General features: G+C 46.8%; 1 protein-coding gene across 1 annotated transcript in view; it reads left to right on the forward strand.

Moving 5' to 3' along the window:
* Positions 1–3050: 3050 nt before the first annotated feature.
* LOXHD1 (lipoxygenase homology domains 1) overlaps positions 3051–17501 on the forward strand; it is a 140804-nt gene continuing 126353 nt past the window's right edge. The window contains exon 1 of the mRNA XM_014959844.1: positions 3051–3186. Within this exon, the coding sequence (XP_014815330.1) occupies positions 3066–3186 (121 nt within the window). The 5' untranslated portion in view covers positions 3051–3065. The remainder of the gene's footprint in view (positions 3187–17501) is intronic.

The raw sequence follows: 17501 nt of genomic DNA on the forward strand, positions 1-17501 counted from the left end.
AGGCTCATCAAGTTCTTCCTGTGTTTCCAACTTCCCAGGAGTTTGACTCCTGGCCCGCAGTCATGTTTCCCCAAGCTCTTTCAAGATGCAGGAAGTATCTGCTCGATGGGCACTTTGGGATGCCCACTTGGTGCTCCTCCAACAACAGGTTTCCTCCCCACTGCTCTCCCACCACCCCAGCAAGCAAGCCAGAGCAGTGCTGTAGACCAGCAGGCAGAGGGACTGGTGTGCAGAAAACTTTGGGCTAATTAGTCTCACTTCATACTTTTGTGCCATCTCCGTAGCAGTCTGCAGCACGGCATCCATCTCCGGAGCCGACGCGGGGAGAAGCTGCTGTCATTACAATGCTCTCCCAAGCCTGACAAACTAATTGCCTCACACTGGCTGACTGCTTTCTCTCCAATAGCCAGGCTGGGGGAGACTGGGCTGGATTTAATTGTCTCTTGTCTTCACGGCAAGGTTAATCATTTTAGCCTTTTCACGTAGCGGTGGTGCTCCTGGGGCAGTACCTGGAATGGCAGGATGGAGGAGGAGGAGGGCTGCTCTTGCATCTCCTGAACACACAAAATAACCTTTAAACAAAGGCACTTGCAGATCCTTCCATGGTGTGGAGAACAGAGAGGAGCAAAACCAAACCCCCTTGCTCGATTATTGATATTCATTAACCTTCTGAGCACAAGCTGCTTGTCACTGTGGCTTTTATGCTGCTGAAGTGCTGTGGTTTCTTGTTCTTTTTAATATGGCTTCTGGATTTTGCTGTGTTTAATCATCTGTAGTGATGCTTAGTGGCCCAGGTGAAATGGGGGCCCACTGGGGAGGGCAGGTGGAAAAGGCTGTGTCTCCAGAGCAAGGATGGGATGGGTTTTGCCTTGATGTTATTCATAGTGTTTTTGTGGAAACTGCAAGCCCAAAAAGGATGGAGGTGCTTGCCAAAGATCACACTTCAGGCTAGAGGCAGAAGTGGGAATTAAATTCTACATCGCCTGACCTGGGCCAATACACTTTATGTTGCTTTCCACTTGCACCTGTGAAATGCAAACCACACACTTAACACTTCGCAAAAAAAACCAAACTAGTCCCTGTCCTACAGTCATTTTACTTTGAGATACCAATCGTAGAAGAAGGCTGCAAAGGAAGTTTCAGTGAGTGTCAAAAAAACTTTTGAAGATGGCCATGGAAAGAAACCTTTGATGCAGTTGGATGTTTTTGTCTCTGGCTGAGCTCTGGGCAGATCTCTGGCTCTCCAGGGAGCTCACTGGGCTAAGGAACTCTTTTGGTCCATCACCAAGAGTGAGCCTACTTGATGCCTGGGAGGAGAGGACCTCTCTGGGATTGGAAAACAGATGAAAGGTGTATTGAGGCCCTGTAAAGCAACTGAGGGTGGATATGCAGGGGTCCAGATTCACCACGGTCTTCCATGTTAGTTGGCCAACAAGAGCGGGTTGACAAGGGTTAAACGAAGCTCTGACTTGACCACTCCAAACAAGAACTTTACAGCCACTCTTCCCATGTTTTTTGCTGTTACATCTATGTTTTAGCAACTGATGGGTGGGCTAGCAAAGTTGAGGAACCACAGATGGAACCAAGGATTTGGAGTTCTTCATGTGTTTTTTGCTTCATTGACGCTGCCTTGAAATATCTTCACCAAAGATTATTTTTAGACACCTCTGAAAGCCACTTGCTGGTGGGAAAGTCTTAGACTGCCCCACTCTTAACTCTATGGGTGATTTAGCTGAGGATTTTGAAAACCTTTGTCATGTTTAATTCTTGGAGGTGATATGGAATGTGATCCAAGGCTTGCATCTGCTTGGGCCAGCATTGCATTTCCCCCAAAGCTTCTATCTCAGTTTCTGGAAGGACTCTTAGACCTCGAGAAGGGAAAAATCCTCTTGAATGCCAGTATTTAGAGCATCTGAACCTTGTCACAGGAAAGAGGACTTTGAAAAGTAGGTCTTTCCAGTGCTAGGAATGACATTTCCTCATCCTTAAACACTAGTGCTCTGTCAGGCCACCACGCGTGCTTGCTGACAAGGTTGCTGTTTTTTCACCATAGCTTTTGGTCCGTGTGTATTACAGGAGCAGCACGGCCTTTGAGAGGAGCAAAACAGACGTGTTCCGAGTGAAAACCAACAACGTTGGACAAATAAAGAAAATAAGGTACCTGCACAACGTTACTACCACAGTACCTGCTCCGTGTGGTGCTAATCGAACGACAGGCTGTAGAAGTTTTAGCATTTGCCATGTTTTATTCATTATTCATTAACATGCTCTTATCAAGGTGAAGTTAAGGGGTGGTAAAAGCTTGTTTACTGCCTAAGATGTGAACTGAGGCGTGAAATCACCTACGGTATTGCTTATAACTATCCACGCTCCCCACCAAGAATTGTATTTCTGTCGTATGCAATCATGGAGGAAGACGTTTTTATGTTCCAATGGAGGTTTGCTATCCTCTTTTGCTAAATTAGCATAATGCAAATGGTAATTATTATGTTTAACCACCATCTGACCTACGTAAAAATAAAGATTAGTAAGTAGTACGAAGAAATCTGGGAAAATGGGAAGAGATGGATAAAACAAAGTTAGAAGAGGAAAGAGCAGGAGGGATACAGGGTGGGAGGAGATTCTCTCTCATAAGAGATATCTAAATCGCTTATGATTTAGATTTGCAGGGTAAGGTGAATGAATGCCTATGTTGAATGAGCTTGCAGGTATGTGTATGTTTGTGTATATATGTTTGTGTGCATCCCCTTGCAGACAAGAGCCCTCAGATGCACCTATCATATCAGTACAAACACACACACAAATGTATAGGAATGTTGTTATTTACAAAATACCCTGTAAAAGCCCATGAATCCCATGAAACACTTTGGATGGCCAGGTATAAGCAGGCATTTTGTGTATAGTTGCTCTAGTCTTGCCTAATATAAAATATTGCACAAAATTACAGTGGTGTTGGCCAGTCTTAATCAAAATACCAAATCTGGGGTTGTTCTAACTCCAGGATTGAGCACGATAACACCGGGCTGAACGCGGGCTGGTTCCTCGACCGCGTGATAGTGACCGACATGAACAGACCTCACCTCCGGTTTTACTTCCCCTGCAACAACTGGCTGAGCAAGGAGGACGGGGACGGACTGTACGTCAGAGACCTCATCGGCAGCCTGAATCCCATGGATGTGCCCAAAAGTAAGCGTTTTCCAAAAGAGCTTGGTTCTCTGGTGCCTTGTCAAAAAGGACAGGGTTGCTTTCAGATCACAGAATCACAGAATGATATGGGGTTGGAAGGGACCTCTGGAGATCATCTAGTCCAACCCTCTGCCAAAGCAGGTCTACTCAGAGCAGGTTGCACAGGAACGTGTCCTGTAACCTGTAACTAACGGCGCCCCCCAGAGGTAAATACTCAGCCCAGTCCTGTTCAACATATTGATTAAGACCTGCCACCATCCAAGCAGGACTTGAACAGGCTGGAAAGCTGGGCAGGGAAGAACCTAATGAGGTTCAACAAGAGCAAATGTAAGGTCCTGCACCTGGGGAGGAAGAACCCCAGGCACCAATATAGGTTAGGAAGTTCTTCTGGGAAGTTCTACTGAGGAAAAGTATCTGGGAGTCCTGGTGGATGGCAGGATCTCCATGAGCCAGCAATGTGCCCTTGTTGCCAAGAGGGCCAATGGAATCCTGGGTTGCATAGGGAGAAGCGTGGTCAGCAGGTCGAGGGAAGTCATTGTCCCCCTCTACTCTGCATTGGTGAGGCCACAACTGGAATACTGCGTCCAGTTCTGGGCTCCCCAGTTCAAGAGGGACAGGGAACTACTGGAGAGAGTCCAACACAGGGCAACTAAGATGATTAAGGGATTAGAGCACCTTCCTCACAAAGAAAGACTCAAAGAGCTGGGGCTCTTTAGCCTTGAGAAGTCTGAGGGAGACCTCATCTATGTTTACAAGTTCCTAAAGGATGGGTTGAAGTAGGATGGAGCTGGACTCTTTTCAGTGGTTTCCAGCGATAGGTCAAGGGCCAACGGGCATAAGCTGGAACACAGGAAGTTCCATTCAAATATGAGGAAGAACTTCTTTATGATGAGGGTGGCAGAGCCCTGGAACAGGCTGCCCAGGGAGGTTGTGGAGTCCCCTTCTTTGGAGATCTTCAAGACCCTTGATGCAGTTCTGGGTGATGTGCTCTGGGCAATCCTGCTTTAGCAGGGGACTTGGACTAGATGATCTCTAGAGGTCCCTTCCAACTCTGTCAAAGCTGTGAATCTGTGAATCCATGTCCTGGAGGCTTTTGAATGTCTCCAGAGACAGAGACTCCCACTACCTCTCTGGGCAGCCTGTTCCAGTGCTCTGCCAGTGTTCTGATGACTTCAGACATATAAAATGTAATCGCATAATCTATGCTAACTTGAGGGTTTTTTGTAGTCAGTGAAGAAGGTGGTGCAGGATGCTCCAAGAGAGTAATTCCTCCTTCCAGTGTTAGACCTGACGTCTTAGGGTGGGATAAATCACTGTTTGGAGAAGCTCTGCTCATTGGTTGAGTACTGGTTGAGTACCATGATTACTACTTTAAATTAAATTAAATGGTTACATATAGATGAGAAGCATCCTGCCCCAGGAGATGTAGTTTCATTGTGTGCTGTCAGAAGAGACAGACTGTTTCCAGTCCTTTGTAGGCAGTTAAGTGTTTCCAGGCTGCGGTGGTGACCCACAGGAAAATTTCCACAAACAAGCCAACCCTCTCGCTGTAATTCTACGCCAGGTTTGCTGTACGTGTATGATATCTATATTGAGCTGGTGCCTGTTTTTCGGAGTGGTTTTAAGCTAATGGTGTTGAAATGAAGCCAGGACAGCTTGCAAACCAGATACGTACTCCCGAATCGATAGCAGCGTGTAGGCCATGTGGTGATGTAGAGCGCCTGTAACGTGAGTGGGAAGACGACCGGGATGGGAAAGTGGAGCCAACAAACCAGCCTCAGGTGGTGTGTCAGTAGTTTATCTGCAAGTGCTAATGAGGAAACTGAGTTGTGTTTTCCTGATGACCTCACCAATGCGCCGCTCCTTTCTAGGAGCTTAATTTTGGCCAAGGAAAGTTAAGCATGCCCACCACTCACCACAGGCCTGAGGGAAAGGAGAGGTATAGTTTGGTGCACAAGAGGGGAAACTTGTGTTTTTACTAGTATGGCATCTTTTTGAAAATAAAAAAAAAAAAAAAAAAGAAAATAAGAAGTAGATGTCACAGAATCACAGAATTGTAAGGGTTGAAAGAGACCTTCAGAGATCATCTAGTCCAACCCCTTGTGCCACCCAATCCCTTGGGTCTTGCACTAGTATTGTTGACATCACTTAGAAGCAGGTCCTTTTCTTGGTAAGAACAGTTTATTGCTAGCCTTAATACAATGCTTTGAGCATTGATAGATGCACTAGAAGGGCAAAGTACAAAGTATTGTTATTTGCACCGAGATCCTGTTCGAAGTTAACAGTGAAACAACACACCATGACACTATTCGTTCCTGAATTGTGAAATAATTTTGCCCTGTTGAGATATGACCTCCTAAAACAGTTCCAGTATGTTGACAATATAAACATTAAGGGATACTGCACGTGAGCTAGCGTGCACAAATAATATCCACTGACAAGAAATGTACGTGGGAGCACTTTGTAAGTGCAGACCTCTCCAGGGTGGATGCCACAGGGGAATGAGATAATGTCTGGAGATGCTCTGCCAAAAACCCACCCAGTTACTGCCGGGGCTGTGTGTGCCAGAGTCTGCTGCTGCTCTTTTATCCCTTCAGTCTGTGAAATGGAAGAGTTAAGGACCCTCAAGGGGGCAGGAGGGGTCTGGAAAAGGTAGTGGATGAGACAAGGCAAGACACAATTAACGAGAGAAAGTCAACCTTTCAATCTTAATAGGTCTTTAAATGACACAACTGTTTATCTGAATGTATTATTGCTCCTGCCTGGGAAAGCTGTTTCAAAGAAATGTATGTGATTTCCTCCATCTTGTTCAACACCTGTCTCTCAGCAGGAAAAGATTTGTGGGCTAAACCCTCAGCTGGTAAAAATCAATGCAGCTCCAATGACATTGCTGGAGCAACTTTGCATTTCAGCAGCTGAAAAGCTAGTCCTGAGCACTTACTGTCCTGCAGAAGTGGTTTGGGGTTACACGTCAGCTGCTCATCATGTACTTGGTCCAGGACAAATGCAAATAAGTTTGACTCCTGCCTTAAAAGTATGAAAAAAGGGATTTAAGCAGGCGTTTATCAGAAATGCATCTGTTCTCACTGCCTATATCAGATAGAAAAGCCCACTTTTGAGTGGCACAGGCTGGATGCTCTGTGGATGTCCGTATAAATGCAGGGAGCTGGGCTGAGGCCAGAAGCACGGGTGAAGGGTTGGACGCCGTCCAGGCGGCAGGTCTGAATCTGTAAGAGGAGAGGGTTAGCTCAGCTATCTCAGGTTGCAGTTCCCCTTGAACCATAATTAATGAAAGATAAACATTCCCAGGCTGCAGAGGTGAACTGTCAACTGAAAATGTAAATTTATCTTAGTTCATTTGACTCCCTCTGAATCAGTAAAGGTCTGAAATGAGATTGTGATATGATTTTCTTTGTATGTGCCAGTCATTTGCCCTAAATTTCATTTGCCTTTTTTTTTTTCTTTCAAATGGATTAAACAATGGTGTTTACTCTTTGAGTATTAACATTTTCTAGGCTACTAGACAAATGAATAATTATTTGGTTTGATGATTTTATGTCCCTTTAAAGAAATATTCTATGATTCTATGATAAATATTAGTTATAAGCATAGAATGGTTTGGGTTGGAAGGGAACTTAAAGGCCATCCAGTTCCAAAGCCCCTGCCATGGGCAGGGACACCTCCTACCAGACCAGGTTGCTCCAAGCCCCCTCCAACCTGGCCTTGAACCCCTCCAGGGATGGGGCAGCCACAGCTTCTCTGGGCAACCTGGGCCAGGCTCTCACCACCCTTACAGTGAAAAATTTCTTCCTAACATCTGATATACAGCAACTCTCTTCTGGTTTGAAGTTACTCCCTCTTAAGTCCATGTTCCCATCATTAGCAGTGTTCAGTGCCATACTCTTCTCATTGTTGGTCATGTCTCTTCAATCACTCCTCCACTTTTTCCTTTAGTTCTTTGCAAACCACCCGGGCACTGTTGTTACAGACCTTAGACTTGTGCTTTGCATTCATGCTTTAATTGCTGCCACAATCTGGTATGTTTTTGGAGGTAAGCAAACAAGTGTCCTCCATATTCCCTCTCCTGCAACATCTTCAGCTTTTGACATTCTCTTGGAGACCTTTCTCATCTTTGTCATGAGGATTTACTTTCCTCTCTTGAACTGCTGGGACATACGTCTTCTCTGTGATACCTGTGAGATGTGAACTGGAGAAAAATGAAATTATTTTTGTCATGTTATTGTTTTGATGAAGCTCTGTAGAGGCATTTGAAGGGGACTGTTGGTGCCTGGACCAAAACCTACCAAGCCATGGGGAGACTCAGCCTCTTTCTTGGTGAGGAGCACAGGCCAGCTAGAGAATCCCTGCAGGGCTGTGAGCTTTGAAGAGGTTAATTTAAAGGAAAAAACAGAGGCATTATTAAAAAATGTAGAAAAGAAAAATAGTGAACATATAATTGAAAAATTGGACATACACACACACACAAAAAAAAAAAAAGTAGAGTTCTTTTCATGATCCAAATAGAGTTACCAAGGATGGCAGGAGTACTTAGTGATTGCAGACGCCTGAGTGATTGCATTTACTTATTTGAATAAAATGGCTCCTGTCGGGTTCCCTTTTGAATGCCACACATTTCTCAAGGATAACAGGTCACGTTTTAAGTGTTCCTGCTTGAATGATCCTCTGTTCCCTGTATTCACATCCGCAGCATCATATGCCCATGGCCCTTTGACAGCGACAGTGCCACAGATTCTTATTTACCCAGCAGCTGCTATTGGAAGCCTGTATTAATTTACATTGCAGGTATTAATTACAAGCAAGGTCTATTGTTTGACACCTTATGCTGCTTCGCTTGATTTTATGAAGCCTTGGGATTGTATGACCGTGGCTGAGCCTTCATGCAAGGGATGGGCTCAAAGCTGAAGTCAGGTGCTGGTTTCCCTTTGAATATTGCAGGTTTTTGGATCAGTTTGAGGGTGTCTGATGTCCTACCAAAGCAGTGGGGGAGGAGAGTGTAGCTTGTAGCTGCACTAATAAGAACTACTGACCCAGGGGAGATGCACAAGTAAAGGAAAGTTGTTCCAAGCCCATTGTCTGATACCTACAGACTGGTCGTGAATGACTCGTGCCACTCTGTGGGTAGACCTGTGTGTCTCCCACCCCATGGGAGACTCTCATTTAGCTGGATTCACTCCTTTTTCCCTGGTGGATTGCAGCCCTGGGGCTGCTCTGCACCTGCTGCAGGTGGGACACCAGTGCCATGTCTTTCTCCGACCCCATGTGTGATGGGTGCACCTTTTATCACCCAGCTGGAAAGCAGGGAGTCCTGAGATTTTGTCTTCAGGTGTAAAACGTTAAAGGGTGTCTCCAGATATAATAGTGGAATATTGTGCAAGGCTACATTTTGTCCTAATTCATAAAAGAAACTGTGGTTTGGAAGGGTTAGATGATATGTTAATTATCCATGGACTACTTCTCCTCTGTGGTGACAACAGGCTGTCACCACTGTTTAGCTGGTTGAGGTTAGTCTAGGCTCTTCACAGTGTGATTTCCAGTTTTCCTCAGAATGAGGAGCAGAATTGTGGTTAGGTACCACCAACACATATTGGCTGTTCTTGGTTATCCCTGAAACCTCTCCCTGGTCAAAACAATTATCTGTACATGCTCTTTTACTGAGAGGAAGCATGACTGTTCACTCGCAAAGGCGGCGTTTACTCACTTGGTCCTTAAAACCACCTTCAAGAGCGCAGATAACTGAAAATCCATTCATTTTTCTGTGCGATTGGAATTTATGCTAAGCTGGTCAAGTCTTGCCAGCCTGCCAGTTGCAAACAAGGTGGGAGAGCCAAGGACTGATTCCCAGCTGGCTCCTTGGCCCTCAGCACTCCAAAATTTTTTAAGACTGGACAAAATGGGCTATAAATGTGGATGGGACAGCAGCTCGTGTCAAACTGTTTCGAGGTTGCATATTCACGGTAGGCCAGAACTGTGTTGATGACCTCGGACTGGCAAAACTCTTCCATTCTCTACCTTGACTGGGTGAAGTTTAGTCTTATTTGGTCTATTAATAATGAATCTGTTTACAACGGGTGCATTGGGCAGCACAGCACTGAGAAGCAGGGCAGTCACAAGGTGTGACATACCTTGAGGATGGGAGCATCCAACAGTTGCATTGCATTTATTTTTTCCATACATACAGGTGCCAGGCATTGGTCATCTATTGCTTTTTATTATTAATATTATCTCAAAAAAATGTATTGCAAGCCCAGATCGGGTGCAGCTGTGCTGTGTCTAGGGCTAAGTCTGCACGGTCTTTCGCAGGCAGACGTGATTTTTCTGCCTTGCTGTCACAGGAACTGGCTTTGAACTGGAAGGTCAGTGGTGGCGTCAATTCTGGCCTGATTTGGGGTTGATATATGGTACATCTGAGAGTTTGCATGCACATGTCCTAAGGGGTGATGGCCGTGGGGTCATGCTGAGCGATTGGGAAGTGGGTGGTTGTAAAGGCAGACGAGAGGTGAAAGGCGTCCGGGTGCTTGTGCGTGCCGAGGGTAGCCTCGCCTGTAAGAAATGAGAACAATATTTATTATAATTACAAATGAGAGCAGCTCAGCCGATCAAGTTGCAGGTCAGCCCCAACCCATTAGTCTTTCAGAAGTTTCTTTGAATCATTGGTCTGCCCTCCTGTGGGGCAGAGTTAATGAGATCACCTGAGGAGACTTGGACAGTGTGTGCTCACAGTGGGTCAGAGGAGAAGACCCTGGGCAGAGAGAGCCACAGAAGAGTTTCCTTTGCAGGCAGGACGGGCAGTCGGTGCTGGTGTTACGAAGGCAGTCTGTGCACACAAAGAAGAAGCCTGTGCTGGACTTCCCTGCCTGGTGTGCTTTTAACAGCATCTGTGCAAGCAGACAAAGAGTTAACGTGCCCTAGATACTCTCTGAGGTTTTTAGATCCACTAGGACCTAAAACTCATATATTTGAGCTGGGAATGTGAGCTGTCTTCTTTCTTTCCTCTGAGAGGGAGGCTTCTCTTAGGACTTCACAGTCCACTGTCCATAGTTTTAATGTTGGCTGGCTTAAGACTTATGAGGGACCGAGCTGCCTGTGGCTGGAGGAGACACTTGGGGCAGCAGGTACTGATGCACATGCTGGACTTGGAGTCAGTAGCTAACTCCTTCCTGTCCTGGTGGGATACGCATGTCCTTCAGGGCTGGACTGGGTCTGAACTGAAGCTGTGGCCAATATTTCTCAATAGCGTGCTGGTGGTGGAAGCTCTGATAAGACATACCATATGGGACGCAAGGCAACGGTCGATGATGCCCTGTGGGCTTTGCAGCCTCAGTTTATAAAGCACCGGGTCTGGAGAGTGGGACTGGTCTCTCTCCTGCCTCCCCTGGGTCACGATTCAAAACGAGGTGTCACGTTTTGGAAACTTCCATGGTCAGAAAAACTAAAAAGATTATTTCTGAGGATGTAGAAGGCAGGGGAGGGGGGGGAGGGGGAGAATGAAATATTAATAGGTGTTACCTGCTCATCAAAACTCATCTTTATTTTCATTGAGAACTGGAAGTGTATAATCAGCACAGGAAAAGGCAGCTAAATATATTTATGAGATAAATATGAGTTGTTTACTTTTGAATAATGGTGAATACTCTGTATTAAGGATGAGGCCTTGTTCCATGCTGAGATATTCAATAGACAAGGTTTGTGGAGGGAGTAATGTCTTCTACTACCCAGCTGGAAAAAACCTGTCAGGCTATCTGGCACACTGAATATCCAAAAATATGTGGGGTTTTTTCCCCAAAAAAACCTTCAGCTGGTTTAATAGAGATTTTGCACTCCCTGCAAACTTTGCCCATCTTATACCACCATGTCTAAAACAAGTCAGCTACAAACATTTTACCTGCATTGCATTTTTTGCTTGTTTTTTTTGTCTGTAAAGGTGTGTAAGGGCAATGAGAAATTGAAATGTAGAAATAAAAAGAAACACTTGTGACTTGTAAACCACAAGGAAGACAAGATGCACAGAACTCAGAAATGGGGTGGAAGCAGAGATTTGTAATTCATATAAATGACCTTGTGTTTCAAGAGAAAACATTTTGGAGAGGCATGAGACATCTCTGTGTGGCTGGTACACAGATTCACACAGATCCGACACAAAACAGTGTAGTGTGTTTGTGAAGATGGGGGATTATTTTGACCAATTATGTCTAGATACTATAATTAAATCAACTATGAATTTTGAAATAAAGTAACTTTATATAAATATCTTATTTATACAAAGTAAGACTGAAGTACAGTGATAATAATTTGATTTTAAACAATACTGTAAAATTATTTCACTGTTTGTTCAGAGCAGAAATATTTTACCCAAGAGGTTATTTTCAGTTATTTCATCAATTTTGATAATAGCAGATCTGGGGAAAGCAGGAAGCAGATATTTCATTTGCGAAATGTCTGCAGTTGGTTTTTCCTTTTTTTTTTTCATGGGCTCCCACCTTGGGGCTGAACTAATGAAAAATAATGAGAAATCTTGGAGAATTAGATGAACAAGGATTTCCGTGCTGCTGTCACAAGGTGAGTTGCTCCGTGCTAAGCTCCATGCTTCTGCAACTAAACCGCTATTGTCTCTTGAACAAGGTCGTTTAAAGCTCACTTCAAAATGTCATCATCACTTTGAAGTCGCAGTAGGAACATCAGTTTAGCATATCCTACAAGCAAAGGCTCCTGCATGTGGTAGATTGCCTCTCGCAGGGTTTGCAGAGAGATGATCTGGGCTGAATCCTAATATATTAACTGTTTTGATGCATACTTCGATTTCATGTAAAAACTCCCCAAAATGGGCTGAATTTCATGGTCTCTGGACTGGATGGGGACAACAAGGGGTTGAGCTCATTACAGGAGGCATGAAGCAGCAGTCAAGGATAATGCAGTACTCAACAGAGCAAACATAATTGTTTCTTTTTCCCATGTGTTATGCCTCCTTGGGCGGTAGCAATAATATCTTCTTCTTAAGCACACACCTTTAGAGAGGTCTTCTGAGACTAATTAAATGCCAATACAGGGTGGCACCAGCCTTGCATCCTTGGTGCTGCCTCTGAGGACGTGCACCCCAAATCCATGCAAAGGTTTTTCTGTGGTTTTGGCCAAAAGCAATACAAAGCTCTTTCCTCATCAACATCCCCTGCACTCCAAGTGTGTTTATAATCTGCATTTCCACTTTGGACCCTTCGTCTCAGGAGCTGTTCACCACCTCTGAAGGTGCAGCTCATTAAGAAAGATAGCTGTCAATTACTCTTGACAGATTAATTATTCTCAAGCTCTAAACCAACCTTTGGAACTCAACCCTCTCCTGGATGGGGAAATAAAACATCTTCCTTAACTGTGCACAGTTCTTTGTGCAAAAAACAGGCCACGCTTTTGAGACAGAGCTAGCTCCTGATGAACTCAGCAGGGCTCCTCTGCGTAGCTACCTCCAGGGTCCCTGCTACTGCAGTAGAAAGAGGTGTAATGATTGGGGCTGGGCAAGTTTTCTTCTCTGCAGTGTTTGCAGAGACTCTAGGTGTAGAATCATAGAATCATCAAGGTTGGAAAGACCTTTCAGATCATCGAGCCCAACCACCAACCTACACTGACAAAATCACCACCAAACCATGCCCCTCAGTACCACGTCTGCCTGGCTTTTAAATCCCTCCAGGGATGGTGACTCCCCCACTGCCCTGGGCAGCCTCTTCCAAGGCTTCACAACCCTTTCAGTCAAGAATTTTTTCCTAATATCCATCCTAAACCTCCCCTGGAGCAACTTGAGGCCATTTCCTCTTGTCCCATGGCCTGTTCCTTGGGAGAAGAGACCGACCCCCCCTGGTTACACCCTCCTTTCAGGGAGTTGGAGAGAGCGAGAAGGTCTCCCCTCAGCCTCCTTTTCTCCAGGCTGAACACCCCCAGCTCCCTCAGCTGCTCCTCACAAGACTTGTGCTCCAGACCCCTCACCAGCTCCATTGGCCTTCTCTGGACACACTCCAGCACCTCAATGTCCTCCCTGTCATGAGGGGCCTAAAACTGAACACAGTATTTGAGGTAGTGTTGTGTATGAAAATGCTGTAAGGCATCTCCACCAGAAGGTCAGGAGAAGCTGATCTAGGAAGAGGTGGTGTTAGCCTGGTGGGATGGGCTCTTTCCCAGGACAGGCAAGACTTAAATTCAAATGTTTGCTCTGAATCAAGCATGTTGGGATGCCAAACCCCAGCTTTGTGCCCTACCCATAGGCTGTCTGACATTTTAAGGTTACTCTGACCAAGAAGTCTAGCTGTCACTGAGGAATATGCTCGTCAGAAGCGGCATCAGGGAGCTTCCATTTTGACAAGCCAGTGTTTTCTGTCAAGACAAGATTTTGTCAGACAATTTCTGGCGGGCTGGGATGCCTGACTCGTTCTGACAGCCAGGAACCAAAGCATATGGAGGTGAAACCACCTTCCCGAGTGCCTGCAAAGAGGCTGTGGCAGGCTCAGGTTGAAACCGCGCCGTGCCTGCAAACCCAGCCCCCTGCCTCTGCCCCTGGCGACAATTCTTTTCACTTCTCATCCTTACCACAAATGCATTTCTCTGCCAGCAGCAATTTGGAGACAGCAGCGTTGCCTCCACTGCTGAGCAGCACAGGATGGATCTTAAACATTGCCACCCTTGGGAGCACCGTGAGAACAGAAGGATAATGGCTCAAAGTTGCCTTACGAGAAGAATCCATCCCTGCCTACGGCTTAGCCCCCTGCTTTTAGCCCAGCGTGTTTTGCTTCTGAAGAATGTGACATTCCCTAGTTGTTTGGTGCTGTGCCCCTGCACTGCTCCACGGCGGGTCATGCAGAAGGCAGGGATGTCTAGCGGGGAACTCATCGTGCCGTGATAACTCTCAGTAATGAAGCGTGGTTGATTTTGTTTCCCTGCCCCAATCTGGTACCCCTGCTGCTACCAACCCAGCAGCTCGTGTGTACACACCCTTTCTGATCCCCCAAATAACATTAGCTGCAAGATTTCCTCAGGTAATTCCACCCTATAGCGTTTCAGGTGACCATATTGCTAAATAAATGGCATTAACAGATTAATATCGCATGGCTGAGCGGTCAGCTGCAGCTTGCAGGTGGAAGGGTTTGGATGCATGTGCCCAGGGTTGGAGGCAGGGAGAGCTGGTAAAAAGATGGCTGGGTAAAAAGATGCTGGGCAATGTGTTGGGCTAATCATACAATTGTAGAGTTGTCCGGGTTGGAATGGAACTTTCAGATCATGGAGCCCAACCATAGACCCAACACTGCCAAAACCCATCCCTAAACCATCTCCCCCAGCACGATGTCTACACGTATTTTAAACACCTCCAGGGATGGTGACTCCCCCACAGAATCACAGAATCTTCATGGTTGGAAGGGACCTTTGAGATCATCGAGTCCAAGCATACACACATACAAAAAAAGAACTCAACAGTCTCAGGCACTAGGCCATGCCCTGAAGTGCCACGTCTACACGTTTCTTCAATCCCTCCAGGGATGGGGATTCCACCACCTCCCTGGGCAGGCTGTTCCAGGGCCTGACCACCCTCTCAGGAAAGTAATTCTTCCTGATATCTAATCTAAACCTCCCCTGCCCCAACTTCAGACCATTTCCTCTGATCCTGTCATTATTCCTTTGGGAGAAGAGGCCAACCCCCACCTCTCTACAACCCCCTCTCAGGTAATTGTAGAGGGCAATGAAGTCTCCCCTCAGCCTCCTCTTCTCCAAACTAAACATGCCCAGTTCTCTCAGCCTCTCCTCATATAACTTGTTCTCTAGATCTCTCACCAACTTGGTGGCTCTTCCCTGGGCAGCCTGTTCCAACGCTTAATAACCCTTCCAGTGCAGAAATTTTTCCTGATATCCAATCTAAACCTCCCCTGGAGCAGCCTGGCTCCTTGGGATGGAGACTCAGTGGGGCCAGCCCAGAAGGGGTATATGGGGCGGGTAGTAGGGCTGCAGCCCCGTGCCCACCATCTCCTGGGGTCAGTGCTGGCAGTGCCCATGGCTCCACAGCCAACACAAACCCCTTGGCTCTCAGTGGAAAGAGCCTGGTGCTGATGCTGCAATATTAATCTTCCCTCTTCGCTGCTGAGAGCTGGGGCTGGGTTGATTCCCTAACAGACAATCTGCTTCACTGTCACACCTCTGCTAAATTAACGTGGGGCGCGGGGGGCGGGGGTGTCCTATCGGCTAGTGCCACCCCACTGCTGCCCTGAGATGGCATAGAATCATAGAATCATAAAATCATTCAGGTTGGAAGAGACCCTTGGGATCATCAAGTCCAACCATCTACCCTACTCTACAAAGTCCTCCCCTACACCATATCTCTCAGTACCCCATCTAAACGTCCCTTAAACACATCCAGGGATGGTGACTCCAACCACCTCCCTGGGCAGACTATTCCAATGCCCGACCACTCTCTCTGTGAAAAATTCCTTCCTAATGTTTGGTCTAACATGCACCTTGGCAAAGTGTCCAAAAACACTGGTCATTTTAACAGCTGGTCATTTTAAACGACCCATTAACGTGCCAAACGGTCATTGTTGCAGAGACCAGCTTCAGGGCGGGTAAGACTGCGCTGGGGAGGGGATCTGTAGCGAAAAAGGCCGGCAAGAAGCTCTTTTTGGGCCTTTTTTGAAACCCGGACAAGGCCTCTGCCTGTCCTGGGGCCTGTCAGCTGGGGGACGGAGCTGTTGAGCGAGCCTGGGAGGAGCCACCGCCACCCCCGGTCAGAGGATAAAAGGCCTGAGGGAGGGCAGGCCACAGAGCACAGAGGGAGCACACTGAGCTGGTGTGTGGGTGAGCTGAACCCTGTGCCTCTACTAGCATTCAAGGTAAGGTCAGTCACTCCTGGGGGCTCAGCTATGGTCTCTACGAGATGGAAGGCTGTGTTTAAGAAAGCTGTGGGCACCCAGACAGAGGCCCCACGCAAACATATGGGCGTGCAGGCCTCTGGGTGCAGGGAGTGCCGGAGCCTGGTGCTGGCAATGGAGGGTAGTGGAGACAACACCTGTGTAAGGTGTGAACAGGTCAATGACCTGCTCAACCTGGTGGCCCAGCTGAAAGATGAAGTGGAGACGTTGAGGACCATCAGGGAGTGTGAAAGAGAAATTGACCGGTGGGCCCACTCCCTGAGAGTAGGAGAACAGGATGAGCCCCTGTGTACATTGGTGGACCCCCTCCCCTCTTCTAACCAAGTAACAGGAGAGGATCTCAGAGAAGGGGGGGAATGGCATACAAAAAAAGAACTCAACAGTCTCAGGCACTAGGCCATGCCCTGAAGTGCCACGTCTACACGTTTCTTCAATCCCTCCAGGGATGGGGATTCCACCACCTCCCTGGGCAGGCTGTTCCAGGGCCTGACCACCCTCTCAGGAAAGTAATTCTTCCTGATATCTAATCTAAACCTCCCCTGCCCCAACTTCAGACCATTTCCTCTGATCCTGTCATTATTCCTTTGGGAGAAGAGGCCAACCCCCACCTCTCTACAACCCCCTCTCAGGTAATTGTAGAGGGCAATGAAGTCTCCCCTCAGCCTCCTCTTCTCCAAACTAAACATGCCCAGTTCTCTCAGCCTCTCCTCATATAACTTGTTCTCTAGATCTCTCACCAACTTGGTGGCTCTTCCCTGGGCAGCCTGTTCCAATGCTTAATAACCCTTCCAGTGCAGAAATTTTTCCTGATATCCAATCTAAACCTCCCCTGGAGCAGCCTGGCTCCTTGGGATGGAGACTCAGTGGGGCCAGCCCAGAAGGGGTATATGGGGCGGGTAGTAGGGCTGCAGCCCCGTGCCCACCATCTCCTGGGGTCAGTGCTGGCAGTGCCCATGGCTCCACAGCCAACACAAACCCCTTGGCTCTCAGTGGAAAGAGCCTGGTGCTGATGCTGCAATATTAATCTTCCCTCTTCGATCACTCAGACATTTCATCAGAGAAAGGTGATAGACATTTAGAAATTACTGCTAGAAAACAATGGGAAAACCCTTTCCTAGAAGGGGAAAAGGGTACTAGGCTAAGAGTTAACAAAGCTCACGGTCAGAGCTTTAAGCCAATAGTTAAGAGGGAAGGGGACAAAACCAGGCCCGCTGGTAATGAACCTGAGTGTCAAGGGCCAAAGATGGAGGTGAAATCAATAGCCCAGGTCAAGTGCATCTACGCTAATGCACTTAGCATGGGCAACAAACAGAATGAGCTAGAAGCCATTGTGTGGCAGGACAGCTACGACATAGTAGCCATCACGGAAACATGGTGGGATGATAGTCATGACTGGAATGGTGC

Source organism: Calidris pugnax, unplaced genomic scaffold (assembly GCF_001431845.1).
Source record: "Calidris pugnax isolate Ruff unplaced genomic scaffold, ASM143184v1 scaffold474, whole genome shotgun sequence".
Classification (NCBI taxonomy): Eukaryota; Metazoa; Chordata; class Aves; order Charadriiformes; family Scolopacidae; genus Calidris; species Calidris pugnax.